Below are 19,939 nucleotides of genomic sequence, written 5' to 3' on the forward strand. Positions count from 1 at the left end.
GAGCCCTTTTCGGTGCATTTACCTCCTGTGTCCAGGTCCAAATCTCTTCCTGGATAGAGGCTGCTGTGCTCAGGGCCTGTCTGACCCTCTTGGAATTCTTCTTTCCTTTTCTAAACATTTTAATCTTACATTAAATATTCATTTAAGGAGAACAAAATTGACTGTATTTCCAAACATTTGGCTTTTATAAATTGCTCACAGTATTTTAGTGGTGTGAGAGCTGTTTAAGGTGAAATAAAGATCCTACTTGCCATTATCTACCCCAGGTGCACCTTGCTTTTGGTCACTGTGTAGTTGTTTAAATAAAATGGATTTGATTATAGAATAATATGAGGTTAATTCATAAGTAGTGGTAAACATACTAAATTCAAGAGGTTACAGAAGAAATGAGCTTGCTCTCTGGTCTTAACATATGGCTTTCATTTATTTTCTTTTCCCCCCCTCTTCAGTTTGAATCAAGGTTAAAAAGTGAGCTGTAAAGTGACTTATCTGCGCATGACTTTACCTATGATTTGTCTTCTTTCAGTGGGCTGAGGCTGAACATTTATTATTGATTCAATCATAATTTTTGTCTACTTCAAATTGGTTGTTAATTTAACACTGCATTGTCTACCCAGATACTCTTAAGGTGCAGAATGAGAGCTGAAGCTTCTTCCTTTGACTCCTGAGATGCCTTGGCTGATATTTTTCTGTAGCTGTGCCCCTCTGACCACATTCTCTTATTATCTTCTCTACCTTATCAGTACCTCCACTGAAGCTTTATTATACTAAAAATACCTATTTTTAATATATTAGCAGGAAAACTTTTTTCAAGCTTCCTTCAGAGCTTTAAAAACCTTGTGCCTTTGAAGTACTTCTGCCACAGTAGTTTTAATGAAGCTACACAGAACAAGGAACATGATTCCTTTAAACATCAGTATTTCTTGACAGAACAGAGATGAATAGATGAAATCCCTTGGAGGCCATGGAACTTTTCCCATTAATTGTAATGATTCTGGGTAAAAACCACAGAAAGAGAAGCAATAAGTGTAACAACATATAAAGTTGGATATATAAGTGGGTACTAGTAAGAGTTTTATGAAAATTTCTTATATTATCTGGAGCAAAGGAGCAGTGGAACTGCTGCTTTTCAGAATGGCCACAGCATTATTACAAACAGACCCAACAAGATTTGTGTTGGTGGGAGTACTTTGAAACAGCATTGCATTGTGCCAATGAAGAAGTATATCAAAACTTGGGGTTTTTTTAACTCTTAGAAGTATCAGTATATTGAGTGGCATTATCCAGCAACAGGAAAAAATGCTTCATGTGAGGAAATAATACTTTTTCAGATTTTACAGGTAATACTTTTGTGATTGGGATTTGACAAATACCTTTGATTATTTTTGCATTTCTTATTTGTTGACATAATTAGGGAATATAGCAAAAACTCTTTTTCCTCAACTGTGACTAACTTGCACAAGTACAAAAATAAAAATAAGTATTTTAAGATGGCTTGAAGGTCAGTTATAGCTTGGCTCTCTACATCAGAAAGTGAGCACTATTACCTCGTGTGTGTTGACTAGTACTAGAAAAACTGCTAATCAGTGCCACTGAATTAACAGCTGCTAATTGATTTTAGTGTCTCTAAAAGCTAAGAGTTGCCTCCTGTGTGGTTTTCCAGTGTGGTGTTCCTGTGTTTGGATGAAGTGGAGTCAGTATTACAAACATGGAATAAACATGTGCCACAAAACAAGGAGTTCACAGCAATTTGCTGAAATTCCTGTGTCTTGGCTTGTATATTTTGAGTGTCGTGATGCTTTTCTTACTGGCTTTCCAGAGGTGATACAACAAAAGGGATGAGCACATCCTATCACTTTACTGCTATTATAAACTCTTTTTGCTCAGTTAATGACATGTCATTATCACAGGATTATTCTGTCCTTTTTGATACTGGGCAAAGAATAAATGTAAAATATGCCAGCCAGAAGCATTGAACCAGGTGTGGAGTCTTTGGCCAATGGTGCTAAAAGATAAAAATGCTACATTTGCAATTCTAATTTAAAAAGTTGTATTAAAGTTACAGAGAAATTGCATTGATTTCAGTACATTTGATTTGAGTGAAAACTGAAGCTTTGGCTTCAGAGCCAGAAATACGGGCTTAAAACACTGCTAGGAATGTAATTTTGAAACTTTTGGTCAAAGATTTGAAATATGAATCACCCACTTGCACAGTCACTCCAAGGTGTCCCTGACAGTACATGAGATGACAAGCAATTTGAATTTGAGACAAAGCATAATTTGTAATTCCTGTGTCTGACACAATCCTTAACCATCAGGAATTGTTTCAGAAGATACTTATACTTGGAAACTGTGGTTGTGATTAATAGAGGACTCCAGACTGCTTTTATTGTAACAGTGACTGTGCCATAAACAGGAATGGGAAAAAATGATTACCTTTAATAGGATAGCAGCTGTAAGGGTGCCTTTATATTAAGTGACTTAATGAATACTGATCTTGAAGCAATAAATCAAAATGCAAACAATCTACTCTAATCAAGTAAGCAGAATATTTCAGATACTTAAATGATATTAAATGAACACTTCAATCAAGGTATGTACCTGCACATGTTCTTATGTTTAATCTAGTTACTGTTTGTGTAACATCACTTTTAGGTTATATATTTAACAGACTTGAGTTTTTTTTTCTTCTTTTTTTTTTTTTTTTTTTTTTTTTTTTTTTTTTTTTGCGTGTGATTTTTGGGGGGAGCTTGAGGGGGTGTTTGTTAGAAGTAAAGATATTGGTGGCAGAATAATTAATAATCCACAGTCAATCCTGTCCTGGCACTAAAGGGTTTTCTAAAGAATAATCAACAAGGTTGTTGTGAAAGCTGTGGTAGCAATTTCTTCAGGTGGGTGTAGCTCTGTCTAAATATCTGCACTTCCAGATTTATTTAGGGGTGTTGGTGTATATGGACATGTATGTATGTATATACATATATGTGTGTGTGTGCCCAGGCAAGCATGTGCACACCCAGGGCATGTCAGCAGCTGCCCACTAGTGCAGGAATTAAATAGGGATTGTACCATCATTTTCTGATATCTGTCCTGACACTGTCAATACATGACAGGGAAGGGAAAAGGAAATTACATGCTGTATGCTGACATTCTGATTCTGGAGCCCCTGGTGGGATTCTGGAAGTGTGTTTTTTTCACAGTTCAAGTGCAGTTGGATTGGGTTGGGTCCTGAGCTACATCCATATGCACACAAAAAGGTATAGTTTCTAGCAAGTACTTACAATGCAAAAGCAGGAGTACTTGCCCCTGTATTTGCAAGGTGCTGGTCTTTGCTTGCCTAGTAAATATTTGTACACCTTGGCTTTTCCCTCTTTGTTTCAGTTTGCACAACTGTTTCCACTCCATCAAGATTTATAGTACATTTGGTTTACTTACTGACCAAACTCCACACCTGCAAGCCAGGGGGAGGTGATGGCCTGTAGGGGCATTTTTGAGCCACAGTTGCATTTCTGTTCAAGCATTGCCTGAGAATCCACCACTGAAGAATCAATAACTACCTTTTATGGTGTCTTGGTTTAGACTTAGGTTTTTTTCTGGTTTATTTGTTTGGGTTTTTTGGTGTGTTTTGTTTGGTTGGGGGTTTTTTTGGGTTTTTGTTAGAAGTGGAAAATAATACCTATGAGGCTTCTGTAGCTGATTAAACTATTCAGAAGTCCTCAGTATTTGAGTCTTAATTTTGGGAATAGATTGATGTTTTTGCCTCAGGGATCATTCAGCTCTTGTTCCTGGTGTCTGTAGTTTTGTCTGGGATCAGAAGTGTACAGCTGATCTGCTTCTTGGTAGTTTCACAACAGCAAACAAGATTCATAACAGCAGAAATAGAAACAATCAAGAACTATTTCAGTTTTGTGGGCTGCTTGTCAGAGCTGGTGAAGGTCTGCATTGTCTGTCAGCAGAATAAAGAGGTTGGAAATGTAACTATAAAATGTGAACTGCCTTTGGATTAACAGACTAACAGAAGGGGATATTATAGCTCCAAGGTGCAATTATACCATGTATCCAGTGCAGTCTGCCTTTTCAGAATGTGCAGGATGTAAGAAAGCATCAGGAAGAAATCCAGAACAGCTATTTCTGGGTTAGGCAAGGACAGATCTTAAGACCAGGCTCCTGACAAGGTCTTGGCTGGGTGGGTTTACTGAGACACCTTTTTATTGGCCCAACAAATATAAATTGTACCCAATAAAATTGGTACAGCCTTTATAATTGGCCGTGGTTGTCTCTAGATGTGACACTTTTATGAGATGCCCTAGTGTAGATGTGAGGATGGATGTCAGGGGGGTTGACATTCATTGCATTTAGTTAAACAACACCTTGAAGAAAGCAGTGGAGCTGTACTGAACTGATTCTCCTGTGTATCCAGCCCTACATATATTAAACAACACGCAAGTGTTGTGGGACTTGAGGCTTCCTGCTTTATTTTGAAAAAAAAAACATTATTCCTAGCTTTTTTTTCCCTGTTGTTTTATTGCCAGTGCACCAGAGCATCGAGTCTATCAAAGTTCAAGGAACTGGATGATGCTCTTAGTCCTATGATTTTGTTTTAGGAAGACCTGTGAGGAGCAGGGACTTGGACTCGATGATCCTTACGTGGGTCCCTTACAACTTGAGACACTTTTTGATTCTATTCTATGATTCTGGTTAAACTGTTTACACCAAGGGTTCAGGGGACAGGCTGTGATTTTTAGATCATATTTCCTAAAAACTTATAGATAATAGCTTTGTTCTGTGAGCAGAGCTCAGCTTCAGTTGTCCAGCTTGCAATTCTGGTCAGCCCAAATTGGAGACCAGTAGAAAAACATTCACCAAAATTGCCCCATTTTTATTTTTTTTTTTAGCTTTCCTTTGTAATAAATAAATAAATAAAAGACAGAACTGTCAGTCCCAAGTTCCTGTACTGTAAACTCTGAGACTACCTTTAGTGTCACCTCTAAATGTTGCTTACTTCCACTGGAAAAAAAAAAAAAGAACAAATGCTGTTTTTACTGCTTTTAAAATGATGTTTCTGCAAAACCCAGCAGAGGCCATAAGCAGTTAATAGTGCAGGAAGAATTGTTCATATGGAGACCATCAGTCTTGTGTGCACTGACGTTGATGTTGCTGTCAGTTGACAGGGAGCTTTTATAGCCAATCTAGGGAGGTACAAAAGGCCACGTTTTCAAAACTACCATTAAAAGTGCCTCTGTTTTGTAAGAGCAGCACATCCTTTATGCTCCCATAATGGAATTCCCCCTAACAGATAAGACAGGCCAAAAGTTAAAAATGTTATCATGGCAGGAAAAATAGGTTGAAGTGCCTTTAGGTTTGCTAATCCTTTTATTCTTTCCAAATTGGAAGTTCACCTTAAAAAACCACAATAGTTCACTTGCTGGGGTTAAGTCACTTCTTTTATGATTTTTGTGATCAGAAGTCACACGTTGCTTCCCAACGTGATCTCTTAAAGGTATTTCAGCAAGGGGAGGTTATCTGTTAATTCAAGTAATGCATCCAAAAACTAATCACTGGGAAACTGTCCTGTGTCACCAATGTTTGCTGCTGGTCACAGTGTAATGAGTGACATGATTCATTGGGCAAATAATCCTGAGAAGGGACAAGTTCTTCGTGTCTGTGGCCTGCTGCTCATTTTCAGTTTTATTCTGATAGAGATGGCAAAGTCCTGGGTGGGTCTGGATATCCCATTATACCAGTCCATAAACTTTAACTGATTCTATGAACACCTGCCCATTTGAAATGTGGAATCCTGTGGCAAATCAATGTGAAATGAACACTGTGAAATTTGGAGCTGCATTTTATTGGTGTCTGTGCTGGCTGAGGGTGTGTTGTGTCCCCCCAGAGCTCTGTCTGGACTCCTGCACCTGAGATAAATGGACATAAATAATGGCTTTCAATAAGGTGGGATTTGTGCTAGTGATTTGTCCAAAAGATACATTTGATTTTAAATTATATCTTGATGGTGTGTAGAGTGCCTTGAAGACCTTTTTTCTGCCTCTCTTGGAAGGATGGGTGAGGCCAAGAAGGTTTGTCAAATGTGTTGCATCACTGTAATTACCTGGCTGCCCATATTATTGAATTATTGAATGGGACTGTGAAGATGGTTTTTGTTTTTTTTGTTTTTTTTTTTTTTTTTTTTGTATTTTATGCTTTTGTATTTCCTAATGGCTGCATTGAAAATGGTGACGCCTGCTGAATTCTAATATTGGAAATTCAAAAAAATCCTGCCCCTTCTCAGGTAACCTCTCTGTGAGAGTAGAGAGGGAAGTTTTTAGGAGGAGCTGTGGTCCCTGAATGGGAATTGCATTCAGGTGGAGCTGTATTAAAAAGGTTCCTTTTCAAGGTTCTTTTTCCTCCTGACTCCTGAAGTCTAATTTAGAGAATCTGGACAAGAGAAAGGATATATCTCTCAGAACAGAAATCAGCTGTTCAATTAAAAAAAAAAAAGTTTTAATTTTGTTTTAGTCATTGATTTGTTTCATCCCTTCATTCATTTTTAAAGAATTCTTCATTAAGATGATACAAATTGAAAACTAAAATCCTGGTAGCACGAGGGGAGTGGATGTTAAACTTCAGTCCCATTGAATGTAGGGTTTCCCAGGTATTCACAAAGTTTCCCTTGAATAATAAAGGAAATTCTGAATTCCCTGTGTTGAGTTTCCATTTGGTCTGTCTCAGTTTGCCCAGCACACTGGAGGTGAGAGGAGTCTGTGCCTGGAAGGATATCAATGTGCTTTCATAAATTAAACACTATCCGTTTTTCTATCATTATAAACCCAATATTTTTTATTGATTCATGAAAGCCTGAAATTCTTTTCCTCTGAAGAGAACTTAAAGTCAATAAAAAACATGTAATCTGTCAGTAAGTATGTTTTATACCTTCCCCCCCTCCCTTTTTTCCCCTATTCTCATGGTTTTAGCGTGTGTAAAGTTGTGATGCTGATTAGCCTGGCAGCAAAAAAGGCAATGGTTTCTTTCCAAATGTGAGAGAAGGTAGGAAATAATACAAATAGAAAGGCAGCCTGAAGCAATTAGGTGAGTTTAGTCTGGAATAAAGGGCTGCAAGTGTTCTCCTCCAGGAACACACGATTCCCAGAACAAACTACAGATGGAAAACAGATCCCAGGAGGCTTTTCCATCCATTGGTGTTCACCTGTGCATCCAAGCAGCAAAGAAAAATACTACTTATGGAAGGGAATCTGACCTCAGTACTATATCAATATACATGTTACCTTGATAGAAACAACATCCTGTGCATAAAATGTCAAATAATTTAGGTACTTAAAGTCAAACTATTTATCTGGAAATTTAGCAAGTTTGCAGATCGGTGTCTCTTACAAGGCACTAAAGACATAAGTCAAAGAAATAAATCAAGCAATTCTAATAGTAATTTTATTTTTAACTTGGCATAGATGAATAAGGGGAATGGAAGATGTTACAACTACCACATGCCCTCCCTCTCCCCTTTTCTCTTGAATTACAAATTGTAGTATGAAAATTAAGAAATACATTTTCTCCTCTTACGTACCAGTTAAAACAGTACAGGTTGAAATTGGAATGATAATGTGAACACTGACCAGTTACAAATTTCTTAAGCTGACTTTCTGAGTTCCAGCTTGCTTAGACTGAATTTAAATTGTTAAAATTGTATTTAAAGACCTTTTTTCCTTCACTCCAACCATATTTATTGATTTCTAGACTATTCCAATGTGGTTTGTTAGGTAAATTCAGTGGCTTTTTTTTCTATCCAATTTTTCTTCCCCCTAATATTTTCCAAGTAATTGTTTCATTTGTTCTGTGGTGGAGTTTGGAAAAATCATTGAGTTCTTACAAATGAAAAAGATATTTGGTTGCAAGACCAGTGCCCTGAGGGAAAGGCTGCACTGAAAACTAATCAGGCCTCGTTGGAACACCAGAAAATCCTACAGAATGGTGTCTTTCCATAAGTTTCTGAGGATTTTGTATTTTCTTGGGCACCAAAGTCAATCAATTACAAGATGTAAATCTAGAGGAAATCCAGACTTCCTTATTTCTGGGGTTTATGTCCTACAGGGGGTCTCTGATACCTCCTTTGCCTTCCTGACTCGCTGTGAGGACCCTCAACCTTTGCTGTCCTTCAAAGAGAGCATTTCTCAAGAAGAATAACCAGAACTGGATTTTAAATCTGAGCAGGTTGTTTTACTTCATGCAAGAGATGGGGATGAAGGTGAGAAAAGCTGATTAACCACACGGATACAAGTGGATGTGTTGTTATCTTGTTTTAATCCTTGATTATCAGGCAGAACAACTGTGTAGGTGATAAATAGGAAATCAGGGTGGAACTTGTAGCAAAAATATATATATATATATATATATAAAATCCAGTATCTTATACATTGACCTTACTAGCTGCAATGAGTACACATAAACAGTATGTGAAAACTAAGAGGAAGGAGACTCTGGTTTTATTTGCTTTGCTGGGTCAGGATGTAACTCCAGCCTAACTTGACTGACTACAGGGAAAATACTGCAAATTTGGTGTAGGTTGTGCCTTGCTTTCACCACCTCTGGGATTTTTCTCTTTCCTGGAGAAGGAAAGGGAAGGTTTTCAAGCCTTTCATGCTCTTCACTTATCTGCAGCTGCCATAATGACTCCCATGGGCCCACCAAGAGCCAGCACCACTCAGATCTGGCTCTTGGGGACCAGACAGGCAGAGAATACCTCCAAAATAAAAAGCAACCAAGACCTTTCAGAAGCAGTTGAGCTCTCTGTTAGTCAGTGATACAGTCTGGTGGATTTACATTCATACATAGGATATGCTTTATCTAAATCAGTAAATATATTTCTGAGGTCAAGCTGCGTTCATGACTCTGTTGCAATTTGAAATACAAATTAAAAAGCCACATTTAACATTCTCTAACTATTCGTGGTTCTTGCTAGTTTGAAATAATTTGCTCTGATACTTGGATGTACGGAAATAGTCTTTTAAATGCCATAAAATCATACATGCCCTACTGATGAAATACTATTTATTGCTAATTGGGATTTGGTGTTGATCTTTAAGGATGTATTTGTGGATGTATGGAGATTATAAAATGGTTCAACACAACATGAATGAATTCTTCTTAATACTTTTTTAGTTAATTTACATGTTGTCGTTTGCTATTTCCATGCAGAGAAAATGAGTGGAATCCTTCACTCAGCATGTCCCAGATGTTAGGAATGGGGCCCTTGTGTATCTGAAAAGGGGATTTTTGTGTAGAATTTTTGTGTAGAATTCACTTCTTTAGAGCCTTCTCTCTGCCTTGTGGTGCAGAGCAGAATGTTTCCAAAGGTGAAATGCTGGTGTTCCTCCCTGTGTTAGGGGCATGTCCTGAGTTTCAGCTGGGATGGACTTCATTTTCTTCCCAGCAGTGGTTCCAGTGCCATGTTTTGGGTCTGGGGTGAGCACAGTGTTGGTAACACGCTGATGTTTCAGTTGGTGCTGAGCAGGGCTTGCACTAAGTCAAGGACTTCTCATCATCTCTCGCTGCCCTGCCAGGGCACAGAAACCTGAGAGGGGACACAGCCAGGACAGCTGACCCCAGCCGGCCAGGGGGGTATTCCAGACCACAGGGCATCATGCCCAGGCTATAAACTAGGAGTAAAGCTGTCCCTGGGCCACTGCTTGGGAATTGGGAACCCAAGAAAAACAAGTGATACCAATGAAAAACAGTCTCTCCCCACCAACCAACCGATTGGTGGGTTTTCTCTCTCTCTCTCTCTCTCTCTTTTTTTTTTTCTTCTTTCATTACAATTTGTTATTCTATTTCAATTATTAAACTGTTCTTTTCTCACCCCACAGTTTTTCTTACTTTTAGCCTTCCTGTTCTCTCCCCTTCCTATCTGTGGGGAGTGAGCAAGTGGCTGTGTGGGGCTGGAGCTGCTGGTGGGGATTAAACAATGACAGGCCAGGACATGCTGAAATGGGTCCTGGTCCTTGATTTGCATCTAGACAGGAACTCTCTGCTCTAAGTTGTCTTTCAGATTTGAGAAGATGGTAGGTTCAGCTCTGATGTTCTTCATATTGTGGCCAACAACTGGGGAACTGGTTGTCATCATCTTACTCCATTTACTGACAAATTATTGCCTGCAGTTCATTTCCACAATCTAAAGGTTTAGTGAGAGTATTGACAGGCACAGTTTGGCTGATTTTCAGCCCTGTCCTCTTTGCATTTACTAACCAGTAGAGTTCAGGAGTTCCCCAGCTTACTGTGCTTTTGTGGCAGTAGGAGCAGCTCCTGTGCCTGTGCACAGACACGAAAAGGTCTTTACAAGTTCAGGTGTCTTTCATCTCCCAGTCTCCCCATCTCATTTTGAGATTCAAGATCTAACCTAGTTTCATTTTCTGCCTTTTTTTCACAAAAGCAGTACTCTAGTAAAGAGCCTTTCTTTCTATTCTGATGCACTCATCCTGCCATCTGAAATTAGCTCATGTTCTATAAAAAAGAAAGTAATTTCCAAGAAGTGCAGTTACACACACACACCAATTGAAGCTATTGGTGTTTGGAAGGAATAACATCAGACACTGGCTTTATGTTTCACTTCAGATGTGTTTGAATATTGCAAAATAGTCATGATTCTGGTGTATACTATCTTGATATTCTGATTCTGCTGTGGATAGACCTACTCCTTCTCCCTTGAAAAAATTTTACTAGGTATTAATTTTCTAAATGTCTGTGTTTAGTAATTTCATACACTTATATAGAGCTTTACTTAAAGCTATTTTTTGTCTTTATAATTCGGCATTGTACTTGTTTTAGTCTGCTGGCTTGTGCAGTGTTTGTGTTTCCTAGATGTGACACTCTGGTGGCCTGCTCAGCTCAACTATTTACTTAAGTAATGGAGTCTTTTTTTCTAGAGTTTTAATTAATACCTCATTTGAACTACATATATGACAAACATTTCATTTGGTTTCACTGTGCAGTGGAATATCTTTTAGGAGACAAAACCTTAGGACTTTATTTCAGTCATCTCTTCCAAAGATTTATCAATTTACAACATGCTGTCCCCTTCTCTCTGCCAAAATGTCTTCCAGCAGTAAAAATCTGCAATTACTTGACTACAGACTTTTTGGAAGGTGCTTTGATTTTAGCATTTAGACATTACCAGTGAAATGATTTAGATCTTGATGAGCACTGCAGCTATTAATATTGATTTGATCAGTTTTGTCAGTGCCTGAATTCCCCATGTGGATTAAATCCCTGACATCCATGACTGTCAGCTGTGGGCAGCTTTCTGTTGGTGAGCCTGACATTTTATACTGTCACACTGTGGAATGTATTTTTCAATTTCTGTATACTGAGGAAAAAAAAATGAATCTACAGGTCAGATTCTCCACCCTGCCCAGGTCCCAGGTACTCTGCACTAACAGGAGGAAAGCTGTTCCTTATTGACACCTTCTGAGGGAGAACACAGCAAAAATCATTGCCTGAGCTACAGGGCTGTGAGCAAAATAGATTTCATCATGTTCAGAGAGCAGCAGCTATGGACAAATTCATCAAAAAATGTAATACTGCAGGAGATAAAGGAGAAAACCCCTAAGCCTGGTTCTCAAATGACACCTATCCATGGCAGAAATGAAGGCAGGCAGCTGCTGTGGTGGCTTTAAGATCTTCATTTGAGTGCCTTGTTTGGTCTGTCCTTTGTCCTTCACTGCAAATAGAATTTTACTCCTGAAGTGTCTTTGGGAGGAGGGTTTCTCAAAGCTAATAAAAATTTGAAGTTACTGAAGATTAGTTTTTATGGCTTCCTCAGCATGCAGTGTTCAAATTTGGGATGTTTCTGTGTAGGCTGGGCTGTATTTCCATCTGGGAAGCACGGGCTGTGGTCAGGGTGTGTATTTTGGGTGAGGAACCAGGCTGGGGGTTCCTGAGCAGCCTCAGTGACCCATATTTCAGCCATTCCCTTAATTCAGTGGAAAACTCCTGTGTTTCCTTACAGTTTTAAGCTCCTCCATCCCCTTGGGATAACACAGGATGACACTACCTATGGCTCCTGCCATGGATCCTCAGTGGAGTAAAGCAATTAATTCAGATGAACAGAAACCCAACTCCAAAACCACAAACCTGCATCAGCTTTGGGAACACTGACAGTGCTCACAGGGATTTCTAATTTAGTCCACTGGCAAACCATATTAATATGCTGAATAATTCTTAGATAAAGATATGCTAAATTTAGCTTTTAATTTCTCACAGCCAAAAACAAGTACTTGACAATTTAAAAATATCCCACCATCTATTATACTGAAATCAAGCATTAAATAAACACAGTGGTGAACGGGTAAAATAACTGGCTTGACAATTCTGTGAAAGTCAGGTAGGATTGGGATCAGAACATTCAAATTACTTGCAAATGCTCCCTGTTTATAGTTGGATTTGCTAAATAATATAGTTTAAATAATCTGGAAATTCTTTATATGCTTTTCGTGCCAAAGCAATCACACTTTGTTCACTTAAAGTATCAAAGTATCCCACAATTCTCTTACATATTTCACATTTTTAGGTCCATTTAATATACCCTTCTATTTGTGACTGAGCATTAAGCAAAGTCAGATTAATAAAGCCAGGCAAGATTATCTGAAAGTTGTGATGAGGTGTATTTTACCATTAGAGAGGATGGTGATTATTTTCTGCCTCCTTTTTTATACTTAAAAGGGTTCTTCTGGTTGTCTTTTGCAATCCAGATGCCCCATTCTTCATCTTCCTTTATTATTACTTAACATTGTTTACAGATTTTTGTCTCTGTTGCTGTTACTGATAAGGAATTTTTTCAGACTGTGTTGTGTTTGCATCAGCAAAATCTGTGAAATTCATTATATACACAGCTAAAAAGAAAATGGAAAATATGCACTTTTTTGTTGGTTGCAGGAACCATAAATTTACCTGAGCTGTAACGTTATTTCAAAGTGGTTTCTTGTCTAAGATGAAATTACTAAGAAAAACCTGTTCTTTTCTTAAAATAGTTGAAGCTGTATTTTCAGTAATATATTAATATGACAGCAAAACCTAGAATAAATAAAATCTGAACCTGATGAAGAGGAAGGAAGGAACAGGGTAATTTAACACCGAAATTATTCTGGAGTTGATCTTTAAATATTTCCAGGAGAGGAACTTGCTGTGAAGATTTGAAACTGAAATGTTTTCGGGCAGTTTTAAAATTGATTTCTCTTAAGTGACAATGCCATTGTATTTCAGTTCCTCACATTTGAATGAAGTGTGTAATTTTGTTTCCTAGAATTTTTTTCTCGATGGTGGCGAGAGATCTAAAATAGGGGTGTGTGCTTTTTGGATAGTTTATAAGTGAACAAAATTCAGAATTCTTTATTTAAAATAGTGTCTTATGATGCCTTGAATTCGGTGTGTTGCAAAGCCCAGTGTACATGTATTGTTGGTGCTTCTGAATTGAATTTGGCTTTCCTACTTGCTACAGGACAGAGGTGAATTTTATTTACAGCTCTTCCAGCTTCCTCTCCCAAGCTTGTTCCTCCTTTTGATGGAAAGGCTTCTCCAGCTAATTATTTTCATTAATCATCTGCCTGACTCCCATCTTGAACATCTGACCTGAGCGTCTTTCTGAGCAGCAGAGTAGTGAGAACAAAGTTCTTTCACCAGCAGTTGTTTTGGAATTTTGTTCATGTGATCAAACTTGTCGGGCACAAATGATTCCTTTCTGTGCTGAATGATGTGCTCTGCTGACCCGAACTAATTCCTGGGGTAGCTCCCATTAGCAGTGGAATTCCACTCAGGTCAGTGCAATCCCAGTTCCATGTTATGGTCTCACATGTTAAAATAAGGTGTTAAGATCTCTTGTTGGACAGAGGGAGAAGATCTGTTTGAGAATTAGATAATTTTAACAGGATGGTACCTTGATAATTGGATTTTTCTGTGTTTGGGTATGTTTTTTGCCTGATTCACTGTAGCATCAACCAGTTAAACTGCCCACCTCAGCTTCTCAAAAAAGAGCAGAGCTGGGTGTGGAGGGCACTTGGCAAGTGGGCAGGATGGATAATTTTGGAAGGGGTTGAAATGTGTATTCATTTTTTTAGGCTGTTCCACAGACACATGTTACCTGTGCATGACATGAAGGTTTTTGTTTGGGCCTTTCAGCCTTGGTGGCCCATCTTGCAGAGAGGAAATGAATATCTTGGATCAGACAAACACTGAAAGTGTCTCCCTGGAGGAATGGGTGAAAGTACATCCCTTGTGCCTCTTCCCAAAGACTCAAATGGAAATAACCCCTTCCAGCCCCGGGGGGCTGTGTGTGTAGGGAAGCACCAGGAGAGCAGAGGGGAGGGAGGCAGGAGATGGAAGTGCCCCCTGTGACAGCAGTGAGGATTTATGTGACATCAGGGTGATTTGCCTGACAGCACATAGTTCCCTCCCCAGTTCAGTGCTCTGAGGTACTACAGGGATCTGTCACCTTCCCTGAGAATGAGGCAATAATTTACACTGTGAATAGTGCTGGCAAAGTCAATGGGAGAAGGAAGGTGCCATTCAGCACAAAAGCTGACAAAATCTGATTGTTAAGTACCAGTCAGTACATTAAACTTCATATCTCTCTGAAGAGTGAGGTGGGAGAGAAATACCTTGTATAACACGGAGACATGTTACAGGAGACAAATGCCAAGTGCATACTTTATAAAACTTGTGTGGTTTAATGCATTTTTGTAGTCAATAGATTGCCTTTTCTGTCTGCCCTTCGTTGTGACAGCTGCAATGTGTCACAGACCTTAAATCAACAACAAGCAGTGGACTATCTTGCTCTGGTTGGCTGGCAAAGAGCTGCTGTTCAAGCCTGAGCTCTTCAGAGACGGCTCCCCCATCACACCATCTGCATTGACTGTTTTTTTTTGTTTGCAAATCTGCTGACAACTCAGCAAAAACACGCCACGATCAGGAAAGGAACCTAATTCTGATCCAGACGTTTTGTAGGTGTGCCTGGAAGGAAAAAAAACATTGGCAAGAGGAGGAGTAGAAGGAATGAAAAAGTGCAATCCTGGTTATCAGGGAGGGGCATCATCAGATATGGTGAGGAGTGATTTGTATACTGGAGGCAGCACTTGGAAGCAGGAGGAGTGTGATGCAGCACAGTTTGCCAAGTTTGCCCTTGTGTGGAAGGTTCTGGTTGTGTTGAAGAGGTGTGAAACAGTTTCCAGTACAGGCAGTGATTGGGTTTGTTCTGCTGATGTTGGAAGCAAGCAGGGAGTTAGAAATGGATTATGGATAGTTCTTGTGGAGCACATTGTTTAGAAAGGTGTTTCAAGGTTGAGGAATTAAACTTTGAATAAAACAAGTTGTACCATGGGAAGAGGTTGCTGACTTTTGTTCTCAGACTGATGTGGAAGCAGAAGGTTCTCATCTGGCTCAAGGCTGGACTTGTATCATATCAACACCTGCATTCCGTGAGACCACCAAGTGTCAATACTTGTTCTTGGCTGCCAAATCTGAGATCCCCTGATCTCTCTGAGTTTATTTAGATGTTCATTCTCCTGGCAGTCGGTGCTGGAGACTAAGGAACAAGCAAAAAACTTGTCCAGGTTCACTTGTAAACAAGCCAAAACCTTCAGAACTGAATAGACTCAACTTTTTTTTGTCATTCAAGCCAAACTAAGGCTCATTAAAACACAAGTTGAAACCAAGATGCTCAAATAACTATCATTCTGAAATTGGAGGGGTGTTTAAAACATGGAAATTTGCAGTAAGCTAGGACAACTATAATTACTCCATCACAATGTGTCTTGTTCCCTCTGCAGAAGGAATAATTTGATCTGCCAGTTTACATCATGTCCCTTTCATGAGGTTAAAAACATACCTGGTCAAGTGTGGGTGGAGGAAGGAGTAAAATCCTGAATACAATATGTAGGTCATCACCTTTTTTAGTTTACCTAGAAATGTAAAGGGTAGAACTAAGATTTTACCTTGTCCTTGTCCACCAGGTTAAAATAATTAACCTGAATGCCTTAAACACCAAGATTTCTCGATTTTTTCTTAATTTCTTGTAAAGATTCCATTAATACTTAAATTTCTTCGCTCTCCAGTGGAATCTGTTAAAAACCTTACACAGTGTCAAGGAAAATCATTGATGCAGTAAGGTGTTTAGAAATGGAGTTAACTGTTCCACTAGTTGTTCCTTGTTAAAATAATTGACATCTTGATTTGTTATGCAACAAACCTTAATTTATTTGCCTTTCCTAAGTGGCTTTTCTCCTTTTTTTGTTCCTTTGGAACTCCCTTCAATGATTGGAACTCCCTTCAATGATTGGAACTCCCTTCAATGATTGGAACTCCCTTCAATGATTGGAACTCCCTTAAATGATTGGAGGCAGGCAGGCAAAATTTTTCCAAAATCAAGTTTTTGTTTGGTTTTTTTTGGCAACAAGAAAATAAATAATTTACTTGACTGCCTTTCCACAAACCAGACCCGTGTGTGCTCTCCCCCTGTTCTGAATCACAGTGTTTATATTTCAGTCTCTAATGGTAACTTCTTGTTTGTTTGTGTGCTTTCACTCTTATTTTGAAACATTAAAACTCCGTCTTACCAAGGTGTCTCCACTTGAAGGAAGGGGGAAACTGGGATTTGCATCACCCATTTGGACCCAGCCACTGGAATTCCCTAGATGGCACGGTGGGAAATGTGGTACCTGGCAGGGTTATGGGCTTTTTGGTTGTGTTTGGGGTGAAATGTTTCCGTGGGGGTTTGAGGAGGAGGTGCTGAGCTGGGAGGGGAGTTGTGGATCTCAGGCACGTTCAGGGCTGTGTCAGCCTTCTCTGTGCTGTGCAGAAGGTGACAGCAGTTGGCACTTCATTCCCTGGCATTCCTGGCTTCCTTCCTACATGGAGGTATTGGAACAACATTCATTCTGAAGGTGAGGATGTGCTACTCAGATTTACAAGCTGAGTTGTGCATCCAGCCTACCAAGTGAAGCTCTGGGAGCTTGGCTGATCCGAACTGGGTGGTACAGGCTGCCAAGACATCTCAGGCTGCCTGGGCCAAATCTCATCAGTACATCAAGATCAAAAGCACATTTTCATGACCCCAATCTCACATGGTGTGATTTGAGTGTGAGCCCTGCATTGGTGCTCTGGTTGTACAGCCCTGGATCGTTCAGCATGTTCCCCTTCAGGTGAGATGAGAAGAAAGAAAATGACTTTCCATTCTGATTTTGCATTACTTTATGTTTAATTTACCATTATGAATCTAATTGTGGTCTATTTGCTGCTTCATGTTCTGGTGAATTAGCAGAGGGGTCACAAACCTCGTGAGTTTTTTCAGCTTAGGCAACATCAGAAAATGTAACCCTGAAACTCTAAATCACATTTTTAATCTCAGAAAACTAGCACTGGTGTTGTTCATATGTTTTTCCATCAATAGCAAATGTATCAAATCTCAGTGCAGGCTCAACATTCTTAGCACAATTACAGTACATGTCTATTTTTGAAAAACTTAAATTACTTCTGAAAACATTATTAGTATTTCAACAGACACTCCAGAGGTGCATTAATATTTCTGAAATTATTCAAATCGTGTGGTAGATGTTTATTACCCACATTTTGCATGTGTTCCAGGTTGCTATTTTTGCTTTGCATCTGTTTGTGAACATTTTTACCTTTGGTTAATACCCTGGAAGCCACATGATGATGTGCAAGTGGAGTGGGAGAAAACAGTTTCCCACTCCTGCAGTATTCTTAACTTCCATCATACCTGCAGTTGACAGAGACAATAATGATTAAAAAAGACTTAATTCATCTCAGTTTTCAGAACATTTCCTTTTTTTTGTCAGTTTGAACCTTTTTTTTTTTTTTGTGCAGCTCGGTAAGTGTTGCATCATATTTGCTTTGTTTTTTAAGCTGCTTAAATTTTAGGTCACTGTAAGAAAATGTATTTGTATGAGCACAAAACACAATTCAGAAGATCTGGAAGTAAAGGTACACAGAGGTCTTAATGTATATTATTTGTCACCATAGGTATTTCAGTTCAGTCTATGAATAGAAGATTGACTTTGTTTTGAAATTCAGCTTTTATCTCTGTCTTCTTCCTCATTACCCAGAAAAATGAGGTTGTTGGGCTGGGGAAAAGGAGGAGGAGCCCTGCCATGCACAGGGATTTCTTATGGAAGTAAAGGATGCAAAATGCAATGGCAGCTCTGTCAGCAGTAGCTCTGCAGGTAAGAGAGGACAGAAATGCTGAACATTCCCCAGCAATCCCCCTGATTTTATTATTCAGAATACAAATATTAATATTGCACGTAGGGTTAGAATTAAGCACAACTTAATTCTCAGTTTGGGGACTAATACTCTGAACTGGTTTATTTTCCTGGGATGTATTTTCATACTTGCCTGGTTTATGTTAATGTGTTATTGTTTACAGCGTTATTTCTGGACTGCAAACCTGAATTGTGCTCTTTTTTTAATTAATTTTCACAAGTTCAGAAATAAAACTCATTGAGGAAAAACTGTGAAATGAGGCAGACCAGCCTTTACAAACTGCAGAGTAATCCCAGACTGCTCTTTTACTACTGTTTTCAAGTTATGTCTGCCTGGATTAAGAACAAAACTCTTTAATATAGGGCTACTCTGAAGTTTTATTCAACCAGTTGCTTAGTGTGAAATTAATTTGTTCAGGAAGGGATATAAATCTGCTGAGGTGAAAGAAAATTGATTTTTACACCACCTTTCACTTGTTACACTCGCAGTAGTATAAGCTTCATTAGACTCTCAGAGTGTTTATAGGTATTATAAAACGTTTAAAACTTGATATATTGAGGTACTTGAATGGGTTTCAGGCATTAGAGGATTATATTGAGATTTTCTTGCTATCAATCTGGCACTTTGGGAAGGAAATGTGTGCTTCATTGTCATTACAACCATAAATAGAACTTTTTTGGCTGACATGAGAACTGATACATGCAGTGAAGAAACTCCAAGATTTTGAAACACTGCTGTAGCATCAAAGGTAAAAATCCCTGCAATTAGCAGTTCCACAAATATATTGGAAGTCACAAAAAGCATTTGTGATTGTGCAAGAATTCATAAGCACTCTGTTTTGGTGGGCATTCTGCTTCTGTGTCCAAGCTGTCAGTCAGTTACCAGCCGCTGCAGAAAATCCCCAAGAAATGTGATACTGAAAGTATTTCTCCCTTGCACTGCATGCATAATTATACTCCTGTTATAATACTCATGCTAACATGGCAAAGTGTTTTGCCATGAAATAAAAGGACAATCTAGAGAAGACAAAAAATACTGAGAGATCTTATCCCCACGCATACGATGCAGTTCCCTTTTAAGTTGTATATCTTAAAAATTTACCAGTGCAATTTATTAGCGTGCTCAAAATTTTAGAAGAACAACAGGTTTTAAATATAATGCCAGTAATTTTCTTTCAGCCAGTGTAGTAGTGTTTGCTTTCCTAAAGCCAGACTAGTGGAATAAATGCAATAATACCTGTGTTGGGTTTCTGGGGGTTGAGGCTTTGTCTCTAACAACATTCGTGCTCTTAGAGCATTGCTAGTCTGGTCTGCCAAGGGAAGTTAAGTTTTGAAAATAAGTGCAGAATACTTCTATATGCTGAAAATCCTTACTTAATATATTCTTAGTGAAGTTGCATTTGAGAGAGCTGATTCTGTGTAAATTGTTGCTCCTGCATCAGAGGGTAGTTTGGAAATGAGTTCTCAGTCCTTCCAGCCCTGTGCCAGTGTGGGGGAAACAGATGCCACCCTAATTAATAGTCAAAATTAATACCCTACATGAATGAAAAGGATTGAGGGAAGGCAGTATAAACAAGATAATTTTCTTTTAGTTGTCAGAAATTTAGTTTTTCTTGTTATATCCCCCCCACCCTGCTTAGCATGAGTGGTGTCTTCATGAGTCTGGAGTC

At 38.8% G+C, this 19,939-nt stretch overlaps 1 protein-coding gene across 16 annotated transcripts in view; it reads left to right on the forward strand.

Moving 5' to 3' along the window:
• The window catches only part of RBFOX1 (RNA binding fox-1 homolog 1), a 1,156,483-nt gene that overhangs the window by 457,612 nt on the left and 678,932 nt on the right, over positions 1-19,939 (forward strand). The window contains exon 1 of one of the 16 annotated variants that reach the window (XM_039389540.1): positions 8,224-8,251. The exons of the other annotated variants lie outside the window; for them this stretch is intronic. Within the exon in view, the coding sequence (XP_039245474.1) occupies positions 8,231-8,251 (21 nt within the window). The 5' untranslated portion in view covers positions 8,224-8,230. Of the gene's footprint in view, positions 1-8,223; positions 8,252-19,939 lie in introns of those variants that run through there. 16 annotated transcript variants of the gene reach the window in all.

Source organism: Pipra filicauda, unplaced genomic scaffold (genome assembly GCF_003945595.2).
Source record: "Pipra filicauda isolate LSUMZ 115617 unplaced genomic scaffold, ASM394559v2 scaffold73_size2923735_pilon, whole genome shotgun sequence".
NCBI lineage: Eukaryota > Metazoa > Chordata > Aves > Passeriformes > Pipridae > Pipra > Pipra filicauda.